Source organism: Staurois parvus, unplaced genomic scaffold (genome assembly GCF_062004578.1).
Source record: "Staurois parvus isolate SC_StPar_1 unplaced genomic scaffold, SC_StPar_1.0 ptg000636l, whole genome shotgun sequence".
NCBI lineage: Eukaryota > Metazoa > Chordata > Amphibia > Anura > Ranidae > Staurois > Staurois parvus.
Window position 1 is genome coordinate 3,879,332 of NW_028318432.1, and position 25,472 is coordinate 3,904,803.

Genomic DNA, 25,472 nt, shown 5'->3' on the forward strand with positions numbered 1-25,472 from the left:
TACCAGTCCTTAGATGCGGTGGCTGCATTATTTTTATTTTTTTCATTATTTTCACCTGCGGATCCTGCCATTGACACACCTCTTGAATCAGAGTAACAACACTCACTCCCTATACTGTATCAATGTAGCAGCAGGATTGTCACCCCAAACCAGGACTACAGAATACTACCACCCCTTTTTTTCTCCATAACAAAGGAAGGAGGTGTTTTTCAGTCCACAAAGATAGCTGGGAATAATATGGACTGATAAGAGCACAGGCAGAGAGCACAGGACACTATTAGCTCACAGGATTTACATATATCAGACAAATATAACATTTTTTCTATTGTACGAGGGGCATTCAAGTCAAACCGGGACTTTTGAGTTTATATATTAAAATAATGAATTTCAAGCAGTGGAAACTGCATTTATTTTTCAACATACTCCCCTGCTACATTTATACACTTATTCCAGCGTTAAATTATTGCCTGGAAAGCTTTGACAGAAAGATATGTCAGTATGCCTGAACCATCCTAGGACATTCGTGAATGATTGTGTTCACCGTTCCCACAGAAAGATTCATCTCTTGTGCAATTTCATGGTAGGTTATGCATTGAAGGAACCGGCGTTCCATGTGTTGACTCCAGAGAGAGAGATATCATATTACCCCGGTACAAATCATTAGTGACACCTCATCTGGAATATGCAGCTCAGTTTTGGGCACCAATTCACAAAAAGAACATTGGAGAACTGGAGAAAGTACAGAGAAGGGCAACCAAACTGATAAGAGGCATGGAGGAGCTCAGCTATGAGGAAAGATTAGAGGAACTGAATTTATTCTCTCTTGAGAAGAGGAGATTAAGGGGGATATGATCACCATGTATAATACATAAGGGGGATATGATCACCATGTATAATACATAAGGGGGGATATGATCTCCATGTATAATACATAAGGGAGGATATGATCTCCATGTATAATACATAAGGGGGGATATGATCTCCATGTATAATACATAAGGGGGGATATGATCTCTATGTATAATACATAAGGGGGGATATGATCTCCATGTATAATACATAAGGGGGGATATGATCTACATGTATAATACATAAGGGGGGATATGATCTCCATGTATAATACATAAGGGGGGATATGATCACCATGTATAATACATAAGGGGGATATGATCACCATGTATAATACATAAGGGGGATATGATCACCATGTATAATACATAAGGGGGATATGATCTCCATGTATAATACATAAGGGGGGATATGATCTCCATGTATAATACATAAGGGGGATATGATCTCCATGTATAATACATAAGGGGGATATGATCTCCATGTATAAATACATAAGGGGGGATATGATCTCCATGTATAATACATAAGGGGGATATGATCTCCATGTATAATATATAAGGGGGGATATGATCACCATGTATAATACATAAGGGGGGATATGATCTCCATGTATAATACATAAGGGGGGATATGATCTCCATGTATAATACATAAGGGGGATATGATCTCCATGTATAATACATAAGGGGGGATATGATCTCCATGTATAATACATAAGGGGGGATATGATCAACATGTATAATACATAAGGGGGGATATGATCAACATGTATAATACATAAGGGGGGGATATGATCTCCATGTATAATACATAAGGGGGGGATATGATCTCCATGTATAATACATAAGGGGGGGATATGATCTCCATGTATAATACATAAGGGGGGATATGATCTCCATGTATAATACATAAGGGGGGATATGATCTCCATGTATAATACATCAGTGGTTCATATAGTGAACTCGGTGTAGAGCTATTCACCCTGAGGTCATCACAGAGGACAAGGGGGCACTCTTTACATCTGGAGGAAAAGAAATTTAATCTCCAAACACGGAAAGGTTTCTTCACAGTAAGAGCTGTGGAAATGTGGAATAGACTCCCTCAAGAGCTGGTTCTGGCCAGCTCAGTGGATTGCTTTAAAATAGTCCTGGATTCTTCCTGGGGGATCAGGAAGGGATATTTTCCCTGCAGGAGAAAATTGGATCATGCTTTGCTGGGTTTTTTGCCTTCCTCTGGATCAACTGTGGGTATAGGATTATAACTTTTTTTTTTTAATGATTGAACTGGATGGACTTTTGTCTTTTTTCAGCCAGACTATCTATATAACTATGTAACTATGAATGTTCACAGGAATGGCTGCTGTGGGCTGGGCAACACCACAGCTGAGATCGTCACTGACGGAGTACAGCCATCTTTGAAACATTTAGGGCCAGTTCACACTGCATGCATTTCAGTTGCTTTTTTTCTGCATCCAAAGTGCACAGAAAGTAGGTTATATGGTTGTCAATGTCATAGTGCACATCAGCGCTTGCAGTTCCAGTATGTTACGGTTGCTGAAAAAAAGTAGAACAGGCTGCATTTTTCTTGCACAGAACTGTATCATAAATGCACTGGAAAGCACATATCCCTATTTAAATTGAAGAAAAAGAGAGGGGGAAAAAGTAAACCGGAACGCATCATAAATGCACCGGAACGTGGCAAAAATGCAGCAAAAATGCCCCCGAATGCACCAAAAACGTGTCAAAAACAGGCACACGGAAACGCGTCCAGAATGCATATGGACTGCGTTTCTATGGTGTGAACTTGCCCTTACAGCATTCAAATGTTTACTGCAGCTCAGCGTCTCATCACCGCACTGTGATTGAAGTCTATTGAAAATATCTGCGGCTTATGCATTCGTTCACAAGAAATGTCATCACCACGCTGTTCCATGCACGCACTAACATTTTTGTCTGCTATCTTGATTAATGGCCTCTGGACTGGCCCGTGACATGTGCGCCGCCTATCAATAATAGGACACACTTGCCACTTACTAGTGCGTGCAGTACTGCCATACTAACATACCTTTTTATACCTGTAAAATTAAAAGTGCCAGTTTGATTTGAACTCCCTTCATATTTTAAACAGACCAAAAGAAAACAGATAAGAGAGGTCCATTGTTAGGGTTTGCGTACACTTTTAGGGCCAGTCCACACCAAAAAACGCACTCCAGATCCGTTCCAGTTGCATTTCTTTTTGTGCGTTTTTAATATGTTTTTATGCCTTCGGGTGTGTTTTTGATGCATTTCTAGATGCATTTCAGATTTTTTTGTCTTCTTTTTCCAGTTTTTTTTCACTGTACTGGGGATCCGGTGTGTTTTTTTTGCATTTTTGTCGCATTCCAGTACAGTTCTGTGGAGGAAAAATGCAGCATGTTCTAATTTTATTAGAAAAGGATTGGAACTGGATCGCACTGGAACTGCAAGCACTGATGTGAACTATGCCACTGAAAAGCATGTAACCTACTTTCTATGTATTTTGGATGCAGAAAAAAAGCCCTGGAACACATGTGTCGTGAACTATCCCCAAAAGAATGGATTCCTAGTTTGCATAAACTGCAATTCATATTGAAGGCAAGTGGATCCAAAGTAATCCTTCTCAGGCCAGTACCTACTCTACAAGTAAAAAGCTAAATTATAATATGTACATTTTGTCCTAGTTCAAATACAGAAATAAATATATAGGTACCGGTAAGTATTTTACAAACAACCTTCGTTAAAGGAGAAGTGTGGGAAGACAAAAACCAAGCATACATACTCACCGCTCTAATATGTAAAAAAGACAAAACCTCAGCGCCCAGGACTCTCCTATTAAACACACAATTCCCCGTGAGATGCTGCTGTACACAGGTGCAAAAACCAAAAAAACTTATATCAATAAAAACCAGCGCAAACCCACATAGTCAATTGCATTACTCAACTTATTAAACAAACTTAAAGACTGTGACAAAAAAAACACTTTTGTGTTAGTAAAAATTAAATTATAAAATATATAAAAATAAATATATAAATATAAAAAATTAAAATTCATAAGTCCAGTGACAAAAAAATCCCAAAAACTTTAGTAGACAGTCCCGTGGCAAAATAAATCAAATAATAATTAAATTATAATTTTCATTGGATTCTTCCGTGCCTTTGATCCCTTCACCATCCACCAGTGCAAAAACCAACATTAACCGCACTCACCAGATATTAGTGAGTCACACGCCTTTCAGGAATATTAAGGGCTCCTGGACCCCCTTTACTTTTTATGAGACCTCCAAATGCTGCTTCCTCTTATGTCTGGGTGCCTCTTCTGCTTACTCCTCTCACCGAATCCCCCAAGGAAAATCAGGAAGAAGAAAAGACCATAGCGTGATACCGTAGTGGTTTCTCCTCAAAATAATAATAAAAAATAATCTCTCCAGACCACTCACATTTTAGCGGGATATAACCCGCATTTTATTAGAAACAACAATGATTTTCTTTCAAAATGATCCACTTTCCAAGTACAGCGACTTTGCATAAAGACCCCACAGCCTGGTATACAGCAGGATGGCAGACCTCAGATGCAGACTCATCCACTATGCTAAGATGGCCCCTTGGAACGCACCGCTCAGCGTGCGTTCCACTCACCGGAAATGACGTCAGACGCCGCAACAGGCAACCGGAAGTGCGTCAACGCGTTTCGCCCCACCCACAGGGCGTTATCAAGACGCTCATTTCCACTTCCAAGCCGCTTATAAAGCAATGGGAGATCCCTCCCACTAATTAATCTGGACACAAACCTGGACACAAGCATGTCCATCACCGCCATCCCTCTGTATACCCATGTGGGGTCCCCTTACAACAAAAACAGATCCCATTAAATTAAAAAACATAATTTAAAAACCTAATTTTATAACCTTAAGTCTTCTACCCCAAACATAAGGGTAAAGACAGGAAATTACAATACATTAAATAAAAAATCTATATTAAAATAAAATAAAATAAAAATAAATGAAAATAAAAATAAATAATAAATAAAAATAAAAATAAAATAAAAATAAAGATAAAAAAAATAATAATAAAAATAATAATAAAAATAAATAAAAATAAAATTAAAACTAAAATAAAAAAAAAAAATAAAAAAAAATAAAAAATAAAAATATCAATAACATATAACATCTAAATATTATATATATTATAAAACTTCAAAAACACCTAATCATGAACACGCACTTCGGACATTAACTGGGTATTACCAATTTGACAAAAAGCAATTTATATCAATATCTGCATTCAACCCATTAGGATACAATGTACCCATTTGATAAATCCACTTCGTTTCATTTTGAGACACATTTATTACCATATTTCCTCCTCTCCAAGGGACTTCCACTCTATCTATCCCACAAAATTTCAGCGATGCCGGATCTCTGTTATGATACTTTCTAAAATGATATGATAAACTATGATGTTTGAATCCCTTCTTTATGTTTCTAATATGTTCTCCCAATCTGGTGGCAAGTTTCCTCGTTGTTCTCCCTATATACTGGAGTTTACAAGAGCACTCCAGCAGATAGGTAACATGCGTACTGTCACATGATATAAACTTATTGATCTTATGGGATGCTCCATTATAACAGGATTGAAAATCCTTGTAATGCTTTTTCCTGTCCCCTTTCAGGGTTCTACAAGCCAAACATCTCCCACACTTGAAAAAACCAGCCCTATCCAAAAAAGTAACCATTTTCTTAGGTACATCTGGAACATTTTTAACAAGTCGAGATCTTAAAGTTGGTGGTTTTCTATATATAAACAAGGGTTTACTAGGTAACACTTTCCCAAGAGTTTCATCCCTCATTAGAATTGACCAATATTTTTTAATGATGTTTTCAACCAATTTATAATGCTTAGAGTATCCTGTAATGAAAGCCACATCTCCCAACTTCTTTTTGCTTTCTTTTTTCTTTAAAAGTTCATCTCTACTAAAGAGATGAACTTTTAAAGAAAAAAAGAAAGCAAAAAGAAGTTGGGAGATGTGGCTTTCATTACAGGATACTCTAAGCATTATAAATTGGTTGAAAACATCATTAAAAAATATTGGTCAATTCTAATGAGGGATGAAACTCTTGGGAAAGTGTTACCTAGTAAACCCTTGTTTATATATAGAAAACCACCAACTTTAAGATCTCGACTTGTTAAAAATGTTCCAGATGTACCTAAGAAAATGGTTACTTTTTTGGATAGGGCTGGTTTTTTCAAGTGTGGGAGATGTTTGGCTTGTAGAACCCTGAAAGGGGACAGGAAAAAGCATTACAAGGATTTTCAATCCTGTTATAATGGAGCATCCCATAAGATCAATAAGTTTATATCATGTGACAGTACGCATGTTACCTATCTGCTGGAGTGCTCTTGTAAACTCCAGTATATAGGGAGAACAACGAGGAAACTTGCCACCAGATTGGGAGAACATATTAGAAACATAAAGAAGGGATTCAAACATCATAGTTTATCATATCATTTTAGAAAGTATCATAACAGAGATCCGGCATCGCTGAAATTTTGTGGGATAGATAGAGTGGAAGTCCCTTGGAGAGGAGGAAATATGGTAATAAATGTGTCTCAAAATGAAACGAAGTGGATTTATCAAATGGGTACATTGTATCCTAATGGGTTGAATGCAGATATTGATATAAATTGCTTTTTGTCAAATTGGTAATACCCAGTTAATGTCCGAAGTGCGTGTTCATGATTAGGTGTTTTTGAAGTTTTATAATATATATAATATTTAGATGTTATATGTTATTGATATTTTTATTTTTTATTTTTTTTTATTTTTATTTTTTTTATTTTAATTTTAATTTTATTTTTATTTATTTTTATTTTTATTATTATTTTTATTATCTTTATGTTTATTTTTATTTTATTTTTATTTTTATTTTATTTTTATTTTTATCTTTATTTTTATTTTATTTTTATTTATTATTTATTTTTATTTTTATTTTCATTTATTTTTATTTTATTTTATTTTAATATAGATTTTTTATTTAATGTATTGTAATTTCCTGTCTTTACCCTTATGTTTGGGGTAGAAGACTTAAGGTTATAAAATTAGGTTTTTAAATTATGTTTTTTAATTTAATGGGATCTGTTTTTGTTGTAAGGGGACCCCACATGGGTATACAGAGGGATGGCGGTGATGGACATGCTTGTGTCCAGGTTTGTGTCCAGATTAATTAGTGGGAGGGATCTCCCATTGCTTTATAAGCGGCTTGGAAGTGGAAATGAGCGTCTTGATAACGCCCTGTGGGTGGGGCGAAACGCGTTGACGCACTTCCGGTTGCCTGTTCCGGCGTCTGACGTCATTTCTGGTGAGTGGAACGCACGCCGAGCGGTGCGTTCCAAGGGGCCATCTTTGCATAGTGGATGAGTCTGCATCTGAGGTCTGCCATCCTGCTGTATACCAGGCTGTGGGGTCTTTATGCAAAGTCGCTGTACTTGGAAAGTGGATCATTTTGAAAGAAAATCATTGTTGTTTCTAATAAAATGCGGGTTATATCCCGCTAAAATGTGAGTGGTCTGGAGAGATTATTTTTTATTATTATTTTGAGGAGAAACCACTACGGTATCACGCTATGGTCTTTTCTTCTTCCTGATTTTCCTTGGGGGATTCGGTGAGAGGAGTAAGCAGAAGAGGCACCCAGACATAAGAGGAAGCAGCATTTGGAGGTCTCATAAAAAGTAAAGGGGGTCCAGGAGCCCTTAATATTCCTGAAAGGCGTGTGACTCACTAATATCTGGTGAGTGCGGTTAATGTTGGTTTTTGCACTGGTGGATGGTGAAGGGATCAAAGGCACGGAAGTATCCAATGAAAATTATAATTTAATTATTATTTGATTTATTTTGCCACGGGACTGTCTACTAAAGTTTTTGGGATTTTTTTGTCACTGGACTTATGAATTTTAATTTTTTATATTTATATATTTATTTTTATATATTTTATAATTTAATTTTTACTAACACAAAAGTGTTTTTTTTGTCACAGTCTTTAAGTTTGTTTAATAAGTTGAGTAATGCAATTGATTATGTGGGTTTGCGCTGGTTTTTATTGATACTCACCGCTCTGGCTGAAATATCAGTGTGATGATGTAGATGTCCCCCAATGGCTCTAACCTTAGAATTGTGTAATCACATGACACAGGCTGAGGGATGCCACATACTTGGCATTGAACATTCTATTGTACAGAACTTTGACACACAACTGAAAATGAGGGGCACACAGTCCACCTACTTGGGGGTACAGTTTTTTCATCCAGTCTGTAGTGCACCACAAAGGATCGAATACATACAGTTAAGTCCATATATATTTGGACACAGGCACAATTTTAGTTTTTTTCAGGTATTTACCAAAATATATTCAAGCTATAGTTATATAATGGATATGAGCTGAATGTGCACACACTCAGGTTTAATTATATAACTATAGCTTGAATGTTTTAGTAAATACCTGAAAAAACTAAAATTGTACCTGTGTCCAAATATATATGGACCTAATTGTAGATTGCAGTTATTCAGCCTGGGTTCACATTCATGCAGTGTGGAATTAGCAGCAGTTGCTGTGCGAATTCCTCACCGCATCACAATTCCACCCTGTTCTTGCATACCGCTGCCAGTGTGTATGTTAACAACACCCCGAAATTGGTCAAAAACGCAGTGCGATGTGCAGAATTTTGATAAGTATCTTTTTAATGAGGAAAATAATTTTTGTTCTACTTTCAGAAAAACAAGAAATATCACCATATAAGCCAAATATTAAAGATGACATACATAGCCTCGTCCAAGTAGACAATGCAGCATTCATAGGTTATAAAAGTAATAAGTTCTTCAAAATAAAATATAGCACCATAAAACAAGATACCCTAGACAAGGGAAAACATGCTGTGAGAAGCAATAACCTACAGTTTGAGTAAGTTAGGTATATTACAGTCAGTGAACACAGGTAAGTGAACAGTCAGTGAACACAGGTAAGTGAACAGTCAGTGAACACGGTAACATAGTGAGTATCAGCGTGTTACAAAAGAGATCTACTTTTTGTGTTAAAAATAGAAAAAAAAGATAAGATATTTTGGCAAAACTGGGTTCAATGACTGAGCATAAAGATGGAAGAATAATAATAGGACCAAAAATAGAAAAAGGATGGAACAAATGGGACAATTTTTGAGGTGACAATTATATAAGGGTATTTCCCATTATTTTGGAAATATTTTCACTGTTCCTGGTGTGTCATTGGGACAGAAAGTAAAGTGGGATGCAGATAGCAAAAAAAAAAAAAACCTACCTGGGGTTTTTAGGCCTTCCTTGCTCTATCCAAAGCTCAGAAAAAGGTTTACATATAATGTAAGGTGCTTCTAATAATGCAAATTAATTTTCTAGTGCTCTCCTTATGAAGTACAAGCAGCTATAATGAACTCTCGTCTTGTGAACACAAGCAACATGTAATTCTCAAACCCTTAATGAAAACACCATTTGTTGTATAATGGGAAGGCAGATGAATCTGACATGGTACATTAAATGAGAGTGTGACTAAACAACATCAAGAAAATGAAATCAAAGCCTTGTTCATGCATGACATTGTTTTCTGGTATAATGGATGTAAGCCACACAATACACAAAACTCTCGGCTTACTGTTAGGCAGAACTCTGTAAAGCACTAGGTCTATCTAAGTAATATTTTTGCCCCTAGCTCATATTTTCTCTGACACCATGACTATGATATAGGTGCAAAGAATATTCTATAAGACAGACATTGTGCATGGCCATTCATCAGAAAAGTGAGAGCAGCCTCAGGCTAACTCCATCCTGGCCACACACCCCATGTGTCTCGCCCCACCATGGAGGTCCTCTATGACTAGGCCCCATGGATGGGGCAAAATGCATTTGGGGGCGTGGCCAGGAAAGAGTTATGCAAGCCATACATGGGTCAAATTCCAAACAAATTTTCTTTAGAAAACCAGAAATTTCTTGCATTTTGTAATCCAATGGTGCCACCATTGATTTCGAAATTCAACCAGTCATGCCTTCAACTTTACCTCATGCTGCTACAGGAAAGAATTTTTGTGGCCAAGAATTTTCTTTTCCTTCCAGGTCACAGCTCAAGCTCATTTTTTTTTTGTTGATATTTCACAAATGATTCTTCCATGATTGATTAAAAATTAGTTCATTTTTCAAAAAATTTCCAACATAGCCGATCACTCAAATTCGATGGTCACACAAAAATCGGCCGGTTCTGTGACCCACTAATGGTGCGAAAAAAAGATTTTAGAAAGAATATTCTTTCGGAATTTGACCGATGTATAGCACTGCACTGTCAGCAGCTTTTGGGACATTCTTTTTGCCTCTACGCGTTGCAAGGAGTCGGGATGGACTCTTTACCCAGCCAGCACCCCTAGGGGAATCGGACCCGGCTGTAGAATCTGGAGCGGGGACCCAAAGGTTTCATTAGGTTCACTATGATATAGGCACATCTCTGAACAGCTCACTTGTCGGGTTTCTGTTTTCAAAATACAGTAGCTTTTTTTCAGCTTTTTTACTTCTTTTTAGACAACCTAGAAGACTGTGAAACCTTAGCCTAAAGGCCAAACACAGCCAACTGACCGTCTTTCATTCAGTGCCGGGAGAAGGTCCCCTGTACCCAAGGCCAAGATGCCATAATCCCCCCCCCCCCCCCCCCAGGGAGCTGTACGGGGTGATGCTTGCATGTGTGAGCGTATATTAGCCGAGACAAGATAGAAATTACAGTTACTAAAGGCAGATTTTCACTTTGCAAGTGAATTTTCCCTTAGCTTAGTGAATAAGGAGAGACTCTGCTGTCTTCCATCATTCAATCATGTACATTTTCACCACAATTACTAAACTAAGGGAAAATTCTGTTGCCAAGTGAACAGCATACTTGCCTTTAGTAAATCAACCCCAAAGTGTCAAAATTTCTTTTGTTTTTAACTCTTCCTATATGTAGCAGCATTAAGGATCAACATGTTAAAACAGAAGAAAACAGAATAACTGATGAAAGGTTTCCTATTACCTTCATTTATGAGAAAATACAAAAAAAAAATCATGTTCTCTCTAAGTTTCACATTGCTGTCATCAATCAGAGTTTTGTAAGTAATATAATGATCCCCGCCAACCATCATCAGGCCTTAAAATCAATTACTTGACTCTGCAAGAGATATTGTTAAAATCCTAAACACATCGATGCCATTACTGAAACTACCTGCAGTTGTTCGGCATAAATCAGAATTATGTGCTGCTCATATGGTTACTATTGTCCGGTGTGTGTGTGGCCTAGTCTACATTTTCTACGTTGCTTCATAGAACAGCTGACCCTAAAATATATGTCAACAGCATCGAAATTTTTATTAGAACCAATATATAACTCTTTCTTAAAGCACAGCTGCTCAGCAAATTCTGTTTTTTATTTATTTGATCGTATAATGAAATATAAACCCCTTAGTAACATAACGCATCTTAGTGACAAACAAAAAGTACATTGCCTATACAGAGAAGATCACACATGCAAGGAGTTACAAATTTCATCTATATTTGAGGCATGAATGGGAATAATATACTTGAGAACAGATTGAAATCGATATTTTATAAGGTGGAAAATTAGCAGAAACGCATACAAGTACACACATGTGCAGCTGTGAGGATTTTGTTTGTCATTCCTCTGTATCACTAAGCCACAATTAACTGATTTATTGGGCAAATATATGTGCCTCCCAGGGGCGGACTGACCATTTGGAAACTCGGGCACTGCCCGAGGGCCCGGGGTCAGTAGGGGGCCCCATGAGCTGCCCCTGGTACCTTTTTCATAGGCTTTTTTGAGTTTGATCCCCTATTGCCCGGGGGCCCCATGAGTTGTCAGTCCGGCCCTGGTGCCTCCATGCAATCACTTAAATGGACCTGTCAATGTACTTCTGAAAGAATCAATAAATGTAAAGCTGAACTCTGGGGAACTAAAGAGACTATCCTTGCAGTGATATTAGATTTCCATATTCAGACCTGTACTCTTTTGAAGCTGATGGAGCACAGATCATGGGGAGGCAAGAAATTGACATCTCTGAACCAGAAAGTGATCAGAGCTGATCGCTTTTGGGTTCATACAACCCAGGAGACCTAGATCAGTGTTTGGATGTTCACTCATCTCCTGTCATGTGATGCATCAAACAGAGAGGGACCACATGGGATGTTACAGGGATGTTAATAGGTGGTGCTTTCTTGCAATTCTGCCTTGCAACTTCTCGGTGGTTATGATGGCTAGCAACCCCAAGTCTCCACATGCTTACCTGACATTTATATAGCTTACATAGTTACATAGTCTAGCTGAAAAAAAAGTCCATCCAGTTCAACCATTAAAAAAAAAAAAGTTGTAATCCTACACCCACAGTTGATTCAGAGGAAGGAAAAAAACCCAGCAAAGCATGATCCAATTTGCTCCTGCAGGGAAAACAATTCCTTCCTGCTCCCCCGAGAGGCAATCGGATATTCCCTGGATCAACTTTATCTATAAATGTTAGTATCCAGTTATATTCTGTGTATCTAAGAAAGAATCCAGGACTTTTTTAAAGCAATCCACGGAGCTGGCCAGAACCAACTCTTGAGGGAGTTTATTCCACATTTGCACAGCTCTCACTGTGAAGAAACCTTTCCATGTTTGGAGATTACATTTCTTTTCCTCCAGACGTAAAGAGTGCCCCCTTGTCCTCTGAGCTTCCCTCACTCCCTTTCCGATTGATTGGTTATGTCACATGGGCTATTATTGTATAGCTTAAAGCTTGACGGATAAATTAGGGTCTATTTGTGCTTGGTTTTTTTTTTGCATTTTTTTATTGCCCTGAGCTGGCTAGCTAGGCCTTTGCTTATGCAGTTTAAGTATTTATTTAATTTTTTATGGTTCATAAATATTTGGGTATCCCCTTAATAAAGCACCTCTGTCTTTCAGTCACTTTGAACCAAATTTGTAGTGTCTGTGTATTTTATTTATTTATGATAATACTTGTTATTGTCCATCTCATGTACTATCCAATGCTGCTCCTTATCCTGACACCCGCCCAGGAGGCCTAGGTAGGCCATACATTAAGCAATTTAATACATTAAGTAAATCTCTCAATTCCTCCATCAACACAGTCAGCGGGGATGGGGAAATCCCTCCCGCAGCGCTATCGTGTTCTGCCAGCGGGAAGCCTTTCCTGCCAGCAGAACACAATGATCACTGCTGGCAACTATGGTCGCCAATAGTGATCATATAAAAAAAATTCAACAGGCTGGTTGTACTGAGGTTGATCAATGGATTGAAATCAGTACAACCAGCCTGCCCATAGTTGGATTGAATCTTAGCCAGTCCCTCTTGGCAGGAATTCGATCCATCTATGGCTGGCTTTATAGTATTAATCAATGGTACTGGAACCTTGGGATGCTATAGTGCTGAAATATTATTTTATCAGTGATAGTTACACTATGGGGCATCTGGGTGACATGCAGGCTGCTTCTGTGCACAGAGAAACTACCACAAAGACCCCAAGATGAAAAGACAAAAGCTGAATCAGAAATCATAATGTCACACTGGAATGTTGGAGTCCAAAGTAAGGGTACCTTAAACCAGCTGCTGAACATTACCAAGTTCCTTCTTTGACAACATACCACATTCAGAGTTTAAACCACTGTCCGAGTCCATAAAAATAGATCACACAATTCCATAAGCCCTGATGAAGGGGACCATGTGTGGCCCCCCAAAACACTCTGGTTCTTGCTCTCAATGAAGTTTTGGAATACTCTGGATATTCTGGTGTGACCCACCCAGGAGGAACTGTTAAGCCTGGGATACATGGGGGTCAAGGATGGGGGGCAGCATGTAAAAGTGATTGGGTGGCTACTAGACAGCTGACAGCTCCCTGTGAAAAGGTAAATAAGTTCAAGTCATTGGCAGCGAAAAGGGTTAGACAGGCAAATAAGCATATCCCATCCCTTGATTCTCCTGGTGACTACGGTCACTAAAACTGAGTAAATATACCAAAAAGAAAAGTTTGGACTTCAGATACACTTTAAAGTGGAGCTCCACCCAAAAGGAGAAGTTGCCTTTTAAGGATTGCTCCCCGCTCCCCATTAAGGATTGGCACCTTTGGGGGGCGGAGGGAGCGGGTACCCGAATTTGACAGGTACCAGCTCCCACTTCCAGTCCGATCACCTAGGCAATCGGAAGTGGAAGGTGTCCTCCCTCCCGCCCTGTAGTCTTTTAGGGCACATGACAGGTCCCAGAAGACTACAGGACCATTCATGAAGCACAGCACTACTTGCACATGCGCAGTGGGCCCCCGGCTGTGAAGCCGCAAGCTGAACAGCCGGGTGCCCACACTGAAGATGCCGACGTCCTGGAATACAGGACGGCCGGTGAAACGGGCTGCGGGGGACACACCACGGGACCAAGGGACAGGTAAGTGGCTGTTTTTTAAAAGTCAGCAGCTACAGTTTATGTAGCTGCTGACTTTTATTTTTTGACCGGGTGATTGGAACTGGGCTTTAATTACTGACACAAATACCAGAGGTCACAGGCAATGCTGGAAGCAGTAGGTTAACCTGAAGGGCAAGCACTCATACAAATAAAGAGAGCTTTATCTTACCTCTGAGATGAAGTCTGTGACAGCTTTCAGTTTTGCTGTGTCAGGGACAAACTCGCTCTTGCCCTTGGATTTTTCATATTGCTCTTTATAGCTTATCTGTAAAAACAAAGACAGTCATTTTTAGCAGTATGCAGAAAATTGGGCAGAGTTAAGATAAAGACTTTTTTAAAGACCAACTCAACCAAAAACTGATACACTATATGGCCAAAAGTTTATAAACACCAGGCCATCACACCTTTATGAGCTTGTTGGACATCTCACTCCAAAACCATTAATATGGAGTTGGCCTCCACTTTATGGCTGTAACAGCCTCCACTCTTCCTGTACAGCTTTTCACAAGATTTTGGAGTGGAGAATTTGTGAGGTCAGGTACTGTTGTTGGACAAGAAGACCTTGAACACAGTTGGGGTTTAACTTCATCACAAAGTTGTTCAGTAGGGCTGAGGTCAGGGCTCTGTACAAGTCACTCAAATTCCTTCCCACCACTCGTCAAACTAACTCCTCAAAGCAGGGATGGACTGACAAATTATGGGGCCCCCGGGCAATAAGGGATCATGGGGCCCCTGTGTCCTCACCCACACTCAAACCACACCCAAAAAAGCCTATGAAAGGTACTAGGGGCATCTCATGGGGCCTTCTACTGACCCTGGGCCCTCGGGCAGTGCCCGAGTGCCCAAATGGTCAGTCCACCCCTGCCTCAAAGAAAGTTTTCTACATTGAAGCACGGTTATTCTAGAACAGGAAAGGGCCTTCCCCAGTTACCATAATCTTTGAAGTGCACAATTGTCGATGTAGCCAATCTGCCTTAAGCAGGGGTGTTAAATGTGCCTGTGTGGGTTTCCTCCCACCCTCCAAAGAAATGCTGGTAGGTTAATTGGATCCTGTCTAAATTGGTCCTAGTATGTGTATGTATGAGTGTGAGTTAGGGACCGTAGATTGTAAGCGCCTTGAGGGTTAGGGACTGATGTGAATGTACAATATATAAGTAAAGAGCTGCGTAAATTGATGGCGCTATATAAGTACCTGAAATAAATAAAATAATACAGAGTGAAAAGGCAATGGGTCTGGAGCTTATTTGTGTCCTTCTCTGGTACAAAGATACAAAGCAGCATGTCTCCCAAGTAAAACAGCACACAATGCAAAACACAGCACACAGTTAACCCTTTGATTGCCCCAGATGTTAACCCCTTCCTGCCCAGTGTCATTAGTACAGTGTCAGTGCTTTTTATTAGTACTGATCACTGTGTTAGTGTCACTAGGGATGTCAGTGGCAGTTAGTCAGTTCCCTCCCAGTGTCAGAATGTCCACCGCAGTCTCACTATAAGTTGCTGATCGCCGCTATTACTAGTATAGAAAAAAAAAAAACAATTCCAGTATCTATACCGCCATTTGTAGATGCTATAACTTTCACGTACACCAATTAATATACACTTATCGGGATTTTTTTTTTTCTAGCAAAGACTTGTAGCAGAATACATTTTGGCCTAAATTTGTGAAGAAATTTAATTTTTTTAAATGTTTTTATTGGATATATTTTATAGCAAAAATATAGGTTTTTTTTGTGGGTCTTTTTTTGTTTATAGCACAAAAAATAAAAGACGCACAGGTGATCAAATACCACTGAAAGGAAGTTCTATTTGTGGGGAAAAAAGGACAACAAAATAGCCTGGTCAGGAAGGGGGGGGGGTAAATCTGGAGGGCAAGTGGTTAAACAGTTTTATACATAACATCTGGTGAGGTACCAATAAAATCCACTGTAATTTTCTCTTTGAGGGTTTGTGTTTTAAAAAAAAAAAAATTAATTGTTTAAAATTGTAGAGCAATCGACTGTCAATTTTCAGTGACAATTCTATGAAAAGAAACTCAGTTCCAAAGAGTTCTCTCAGTTTTTCATGCTGGTGTGAAAAATCAGTCCCAAGATGAGGTCATACTGCTTTCTAGCACCCTTGTGGGCAGGGGCGGACTGACCATTTGGAAACTCGGGCACTGCCCGAGGGCCCGGGGTCAGTAGGGGGCCCCATGAGATGCCCCTGGTACCTTTTTCATAGGCTTTTTTGAGTTTGGGCAAGGACACAGGGGCCCCATGATCCCCTATTGCCCGGGGGCCCCATGAGTTGTCAGTCCGCCCCTGCTTGTGGGACATAAACCTCCAACCCTGGCATGGCAGTGTAGTTGACTTTTCAGCTAAGCTACAATTATCACTGGCTCGGGTGCCTACGTATGTTCCTACATGAAGAATCCACTAGAGGGTGCATGATGTAAATGCATCAACAATATAAGTTCTGTAAGGAACCACACATACATCTTGGGCTCCATGTACACTGCAGCTGATAAACTCACGTTTAGGAGCTTTTCTGTGTTTTTTTCAGCAGCCCCTGAACTCTCCCTAATGTTTTCCTATGTGTCCATGTACACATCGTCGTTTACAGTCATTTACAGGCAGTTGAGTTTACAGTTGTTTTTTTTGAACCCACCAAACTTGTGATCAGGAGTAGATTTTATCAGCGTTTCAAATGCCAAACGCTTGTAAACGAGTGTAAATGCGGCTAATTGTGTTTATAAGCGTTTGTGTTTGGAAATTTTTTCTTAACTCTTCCATTTCCAGATGCTGTCCAGAGCTTATTTTCATCATGAAAAAAGCATGCAAAGTGTTTTCCTGGTACTCAAATGGACCTGGTACACCATACTTTGAGGTTTTGCGTGAAATAAAATATGATAGACACTGCTGCAATAATTTCTGCACAGAAATGAGCTGAAACACATCCAAACACCACAAAAAAAAAAAAAAAAAAAGACAGCTAATCTCAACAAATACTGCTCTCTCTGCTTCTACTCTCTCTATTTCTCTCAAACAGTCTGAAATAGTTAATAATTTACAATTTTCCAGGGCATTCTGGGCATTTGGGAGGTTCTCCTGTGCTTATCTTTAAAAAATGCTTCTGAACGCAAACGCTCATAAATGTGGCTAAACGCACACAAATGCGGTATGTAAACGCGGCAAAACTGATGTTTTTACCCTGCATTTTCCTGCTTTCAATTTCCAGCGTTCAAAAGAGTTTTGCAAACGCACTGTGTACATGGAGCCTTACTGTGTGGATATTTGTAATATATAAGCTGTTTGTAGGACTTTATTTAGAACACTAAATGGCAGTCCTTGACCCCAAGAGAATTAATAACATAATAATGCCCCCAGAAAGCACTGCAGCTGTGATAAACTAAGAAAGTTGACTTCAGTGGCCTTTCATCTGAGCTTTATTTATCCCACATCAGCCACATTCAGGCTTTTCACTTTGCTTCTACATTGGACTGTAGCCTCATGAGATACCTCTAAATATTCCAGTGTTTCGAGGCTGCAGTCTCTTGTCACATGATTCTTTGCTTGTATTTGAGCAACAAAAGATGGGGCCTATAACCCGGAACATTCAGCCTGCAGTTTGACTGCGTCAGATTTGTATCTTTCTATTGTATTTTTCTTGCCGTGTATTTTGGCACATTTGCCGCACAACAAAATGCATGCCAAAATGCTTGTCTTCTACCAAAACCTAGGGTGCCATTAGTAATTAACAGCACTGCAAGCATGACATGCGTTTGTAATACATTTCTGAAATGTGTGGCAAAACATGCGTTTTTTGTGCTCTTTGTCACACGTTCCAGAAGCGCCAGGTATGAATGGAGCCTTAGACAGTACATAAAGATCTGAAGAACAATTGTTCTTTGCCTCTGGCTTCACTATGTTTCCAATCACTGGCCTGGACCAGGTTTGCAGCAAGCAAAGTCAGAACTTCCTATTTACGTACACTCAACGGCCACTTTATTAGGTACACCTGTTCAATTGCGTGGTAACACAAATTTCTAATCAGCCAATCACATGGCAGCAACTCAGTGAATTTAGGCATCTTGACTTGGTGAAGACAACTTGCTGAAGTTCAAACCGAGCATCAGAATGGGGAAGAAAGGGGATTTAGGTGACTTTGAATATGGCATGGTTGTTGGTGCCAGACCGGCTGGTCTGAGTATTTCCAACACTGCTGATCTACTGGGATTTTCATGCACAACCATCTCTAGGGTTTACAGACAAAGGTCTTAGGAAAAGAAAATGTCCAGTAAGCAGTTGTGTGGACGAAAATACCTTGTTGATGTCAGAGGTCAGAGGAGAATGGGCAGACTGGTTTGAGATGATAGAAAGGCAACAGTAACTCAAATAACCACTCGTTACAACCAAGGTATGCAGAATACCATCTCTGAACGCACAGCACATTGAACCTTGAAGCAGATGGGCTACAGCAGCAGACCACACCGGTCAGCTAAGAACAGGAAACAGAGGCTACAATTCGCACAGGCTCACCAAAATTGGACAATAGAAGATTGGAAAAATGTTACCTGGTCTGATAATTCTCGATTTCAGCTGCAACTTTCAGATTGTAGGGTCAGAATTTGGCGTAAACAACATGATAGCATGGATCCATCCTGCCTTCTATCAATGGTTCAGGCTGGTGGTGATAGAGTAATGGTGTGGGGGAGAATTTTTTGGCACTAGCAAGGTGTACCTAATAAAGTGGCCGGAGATTGTATATGTTCTACAGCACTGGAGGAACAGCATGAAAGACAAGCAGTCAGTCCTTTCAGAAACGGATTAGCAATGATAGCTCATTTCTTCTATGGTAAGTTTTCTTTTAATACAGTTAATAAATGTTTCCTTTTTTCCATTTGTCAGCATATAAGAAGAAATCTTAGCACGGTATTTATTGAAACACCAGGTACCAAGCAAATGCGCTAAGCTTGGGTTCACATATGTGTGGGGCCGGTTTGAAGTGCGACTTGTAAAAGAGTCCGGTGCGATTTCCTTCAACAGTTTGGGTACGATTTCACTGTGAACTGTTAAAGTGTATGACATTGGAAATTGCACCTAAACCATGCTGAAAATAGTACCAAACTGTTTTTTAAATCACACTGCAGCCGATCTGCACATATGTGAACCAGCCCCATAGAAAAGGATTTTGGTTCACATTTCATGCGAATCGGATTTGTGGTTCAAAACGCATTCAATTCGCATATCTGTGAACCAGATCCACATGTCCTTAAAAAATAAAAAAAAATTAGGAAGACAAATTAGTCAGTGCTATTGTCAAGTTAACTTATGTTGCTAAATTTTGTCTGGCCATTGATGGTGTGTGCTCAGGAAAGGGGTCATGAAAAATGTTTATGTTGAGCTATATATTAAAGAAAACACAACTCCACTATTGACCACTAGAGGGGGGAATTTACAAGGGAGGATGGAAGCTGATGGTCACCATCCTATGCCTATTGAGTGTGTGTGTGTGTGTGTGGGGGGGGGGGGGGGGGGGGTCACTCTGCACATAGCGCAGCAAATCCATCCTGATGTGCGACAACTACACACTTGGCTGCCAGTCTTCCTAGGGATGTAAACCAAACTAATGAAAACCTCTATGCTAACCCACATATATATCAAAACCCTATCTATTATTTTGCAGCTTCCCACTGTTGTGCGTTCAAACAGCAATAGGAATCAATACAGAAAAAGTGCAGCCCAACTAAAATGTGTATAATCCAATGTAAATGTGCAAAAAATATAGAATAATTAAAGAAAAAAAAAAGGGAAACGCATGTAAATGCATCAAACACAACAAGTGATATAACTGATAATATGAATAGGTAAAGTGCAATGAATAACCCAATATCAAATTTGCAAAAAAAAAATGTTTTTAAATAAAAATGGCAAAGGCATGTAAAGGAATAAAACACAATAAGTGTTATGACTGATGATATGGATAGATAACATGCAATGAATCCCAACCTCCCTTATATAGAGAGAGCTTAATAATTCACAATCCCCTATAATTTCATAAATACTAAAAAACACATGTAAATATAAACTTCATAAACACTAAAAAAACACATGTAAACATAAACTTCATAAATAGTAAAAAAAATGCATTTAAATATAAACTTCATAAATACTGAAAAAACGCATGTAAACATAAACTTCATAAATACTAAAAAACACATGTAAACATAAACTTCATAAATACTAAAAAACACATGTAAACATAAACTTCATAAATACTAAAAAAAACAACATGCAAATATAAACTTCATAAATACTAAAAAAACACATGTAAACATAAACTTCATAAATACTAAAAAAAACAACATGCAAATATAAACTTCATAAATACTAAAAAAACACATGTAAACATAAACTTCATAAATACTAAAAAAAACACATGTAAACATAAACTTCATAAATACTAAAACAACACATGTAAACATATCACTCATGTTTTTGCATTTACATGCATTTGCCATTTTTATTTAAAATCATTCTAGGGATGTACTTGAGCTGCAAGTTTCATTTTTTTGTCTTCTTGTCCTGTTACATGTGCTTACATTATGACTTTACAGGGCACTTTCCTGCCCAAATGGCTGCATCTCCTGTTTCTGAATCTATTCATACCCACTAAGATTTCTAAAACACAATGGGGGGAGTTACAAAGGACAAAACGTCATTTTTGGCAACAACAAACAAAAATTCTATTCTCTAATGGGGGCACAGACCGCAATAAAGAGCTGACAGGGGTTCTAACCCCTCACCACTCCAAGATCTAGGGAAAAAAACGTTTTTTCTTTACTTATTCTTTAAGGGTCTGTTCAGACATGTGATTAATTTCTCCACTGCAAGAATCTGCAGCAGAGAAATGTCAGCCCTGTACACACTGTGTGCAGACAGCTGCAGCTAATCCTCCAGTCTGTCTGTGACCAAAGCACAGGGTCCTTTCTGCATAAAGCAATAAAGTGTTACTAAACCCACAACAGTAAAATCAGTCTGTATATGCAGTGAAGCATGCTTGTTATACTCACTGTGGAAACTAAGGGGTTAATCCTCTGCATTGTGTAAAAAGGCTGCTTGATCCTGTCTTCTGTGATCCTCCCCTTCTTCTACTGTCCCCAATCCATCTGCTGATAGTACGGAGCCCTAGGAGTCACTCTGCACATGCTCAGTTTGGTGTGTATTGCTAGAGATTTTTTTTTCTTTTGGGGATGGTGCCTGTGATCAGCACAAGGCCCGTTATATTGTAAAGCGCTGAGCAAACTGGGAGGAGGAGGAGGAGGGATCCCCTGCAGCCAGTAACAATAGATTTCCCCAGCAAAAAATAGCCCCCCCCCACAAAAAAAATACCCCCCAGATAGATCTACACCAGCAACAATAGACCCCTATCAGCAACAATAAATCTTCAAGCAACGAGCATCAATAGACCTTCCAGCAGCCACCAACAATAGACCCCTCTCTCAACAGAAGATCCCTTACAGCAATATACGACTACTCTGAAACAATAGATCCCCCACCAGCAACAATATACCTCCCCAGCAACAATAGATCCTTCCTAATGACAACAGAACCCCCAGTAGCCAGCATCAAGAGACCCTCCAGCACAACCAACCACCCCTTTCAATTAGATACATTCAGTGCTGGAGGTGCCAGAACGGCATTCCCCCATGTTCCAGCTGAATAAAGCCCTGAGTGTTATGAGGGGGGAGTGGACAGTGTTAGTTAAAGCCAACAATTCCACTTTAATACAGCGTTACATTTTTGTATTTAAACACAAGAAGTGTGAGCACCTGAATTTGACCTGGTATCAGCCTCTCCCAGTCCCTGTACAGCAGACCTTAGACTGGGAGAGGGAGAAACAACACAAGGAGTCAAGCCATTGTGCTGCATTGCACAGAGCCGGCTGATAGAACAGAGTGACAGAGAGACAAGCTCTTCAATCTGCTACTTCTCCATTCACTATCAAATCACAAGCTGAGGGAGGGACAAGACCTGTAAGTGTAATTAAACTGCAGCAGGGAAAAATCTGGTCCCTTGCTCTGCCAACCAGGACTGTATGGAGCAGAGTAATTTCCAGAACTGGATGGAAACAAATGCAAATCCTTTATGTTAAATCAACTCCCTTAAATGTGTTCCAGCTGTGTATTTGCAGCTTTCCTGGAGTTTATTTATTTGAAGCTTCCACATTCTTTAAGTGCTTGCTGTGCCATATTGTCATTATCTAACAGCCATCTGTATGTCAGTAAAGTCACTCAGCCTCACTGGTTAAAGTTTTTGTAAACCCTAACCTTGTAAAACAATCCATTCAATTTAAAATAGAAATACGAGGCAAAACATTTGTGTATAGATATAAAAAACTAAAAATACCCTTTTCCTCTTCTTATAAGTGATCACATACCCCCTGTTCTCAGCTGCATAAGGAACTCAGACAGCTGGGGAAGAGAAACAGCAGCACGCTTGTCTTCCCAGTGAATGGCTGTGTGGTGAAGGAGGGGGGCTATTCAGCTGAAGTCTGATCATTGGAGGAGAGCACAATGACTTCTCAGCACAGCTAGAAAACTGCCCACCCTGTTCTCTCCTCCCTAGTGTGGTCAGTTTTTATTGGGAAAGCAGAGGGACTGGCAGGGACACCAGGGATTTCAAACAAAGCAATACAAAAAGGACAGGAGACTTACATGGTACAGCAGGCACATATCAGGGATAGGAAATGTTGGGCTTACATATTCTTTACCAACTGCTCATTGGGTACAAAAGGAGTGCATTGCTTTCAGTACGTCAGATTTGACTGGTAGACTTGTACAGGCAGTGAAGAATAGTAAAGCACAGCCACCGTGCTAAGGCAGAAACAGGGTGATTACATACACAATTACAAATGAAGTTCATGCTTGAGGTGTTTGTAGCCGTATTAGTGCACTTGCGACAGATACAATTGAGTACTGTCCATGATACTTTTTATTTGCACTAAAATACAATTTTTCAGGACAAGATTTTGGGGTATATCCCCTTCAAGGTCCAAGCAGTACTAACAAAGTTCATAAATCGTTAACATGTTACCATTAAAACAAAGCATGGTATGAAGAAAGCAGATTCCAATATACTGTCCATATATATGCAGTGTAGATAGATAGATAGATAGATAGATAGATAGATAGATAGATAGATAGATAGATAGATAGATAGATATGAGAGATAGATAGATAGATATGAGAGATAGATAGATAGATAGATAGATAGATAGATAGATAGATAGATAGATAGATAGATAGATAGATAGATAGATCTATATTAACTAGGAAAAATACAAAGACTAGTTTCCTTTTTTGTATTATATATATATATATATTCTGTATATCCATACATTGCTCTGTAGATTACAGATTAATGATGGAAGCTGTAGAGAGCTGAGGGATGGAGGGATTTGGGTCAGAACAGTCGGTAACTATACTCGAGGTTTTGCTTTCATATGAGCCTCTGGAAAAAGTCAATGCCTTCTACTTACGTCACTGATGAATTCACCGCATTTCTTAGCAAATTCAACGCTTCTGTCTTCCAGGACAGGCTTGGGGAAGAACTGAAAAAAAAAAATCGCAGATTATTTTTATGGTTAACAAAGAGAATAGGATCCAAGAAAAGTCAGACATTTACCCTTTCCTCGCCATCGCTGTCAAACGCCGCCGAGTCAATAATGATTGGGATTTTCATCCCTAAAGATGGAGTAATGAATATAGGTGTCTGATAGAGAGGCAGGGTGGAGGTGCAGTGCTGTGCGCCAGGCTGTAACAATGGGCTTAGCAATGACTGATGTCTGTTCGTTGGGCTTATCGCGGGCTCGGCCCCTATATGGTGCTGGACGGTCTTATCACAGCAGCTCCATGATAGTGAGCAGGACAGGGGAAGTGTCAGCCTGGTAGAATGCTGCCAGTTATTTTCTACTGATAATTTATATTTAGATGGTCGATTACAGCACAATGGACTCCTATGTAGACTACAAAATGCTCCAAAGTACCATCTATTTACCCCACATCCCCTCCCCCACCCCAAAAAATAATCAGTGTGCATGCATCTCATTCACCATTTTATAACATTATTAATCACATTAGCTTGCTAAAGCATTGTACATATTAAACAATCACCATTTTTTCCCCCATAAATACTGTTTTCACATTTTAATTTTCTCCTTTTTGTATCTCAGTGCTACTTATCTCCTCCAGCCCCTTCCAATCTACGTGCACTCAATCCATCCTCAGTAAAGTTGGTTGTACACAGTTTGACTTTGCTCATAAACAATCTCTTTCCAAACATTGGATTTCCTAAGGCAAGATTAAGGCCCGTGTCTAAACCTGCCATTCCCCTGAAAAGCAATCAGCTTGTAAATCGCTTTTCAGAGGTGATTGACACCTCCCCACCACCTGCTTTAATCTCATTGTTGCGGCACAAACAAACGTGGTTTGCACATGGCTGCAGGTCATTTGCGTCGCTTCCCTGCTTTTCCTGAGGTAGTGTTCACAGGACTTGCCAATTGTAACTCGTTGCATAGTTTTTGCTGCAGGCTTGAAGCGAAGCATGTGAACACCGCCATCCACAGCCACTGCTGCTTAAGGGAGGGAGTCTGGTGGCTGCTCAAAATATGGCTCAACCAGCAGCGGACTGATCATTTGGGTGCTCGGGCACTGCCCGAGGGCCCAGGGTGCGTAGGGGGCCCCATCAGATGCCACTGGTACCTTTTCATAGGCTTTTTTGGGTGTGGTTTGAATGTGGGTGAGGACACTGGGGCCCTCGTGATCCCCTATTGCCTGGGGGCCCCATGAGTTGTCGGTCACAAAAAAAAGTGTAGTGTAAAAAATGACAGAAGACAGTCCTTTATCAAAAACAAAAATTAAAAAATGGCCCCCGAAGTAGATCCAACGTCAATCATGATGCCCACCGCTGACCCGAAAAAAGAAAAAAAAACCTCTCCACTCTTGACGCTGGCTCCCACCGTCTGCCAGCTGCTTTGGGAAGACAGTTCTTTAATATCTAAAGAGCAGGTCCACCCGGTGACTTCAACCAGGTGATCCCACCCCCTTGTGACGTCATCCTAAGCTATGACTGGCC

The 25,472-nt window shown here is 39.6% G+C and overlaps 1 protein-coding gene across 4 annotated transcripts in view; it reads right to left on the reverse strand.

Moving 5' to 3' along the window:
• NEBL (nebulette) overlaps positions 1–25,472 on the reverse strand; it is a 306,245-nt gene that overhangs the window by 90,255 nt on the left and 190,518 nt on the right. For 2 of the 4 annotated variants that reach the window (XM_089693738.1, XM_089693737.1), the window contains exons 1-3: positions 24,024–24,139; positions 23,878–23,949; positions 14,531–14,626 (exon numbers count right to left, since the gene is read on the reverse strand). The exons of the other annotated variants lie outside the window; for them this stretch is intronic. In XM_089693738.1, coding sequence (XP_089549864.1) covers positions 14,531–14,626; positions 23,878–23,949; positions 24,024–24,080 — 225 coding nt within the window. In that variant the 5' untranslated portion in view covers positions 24,081–24,139. Of the gene's footprint in view, positions 1–14,530; positions 14,627–23,877; positions 23,950–24,023; positions 24,140–25,472 lie in introns of those variants that run through there. 4 annotated transcript variants of the gene reach the window in all.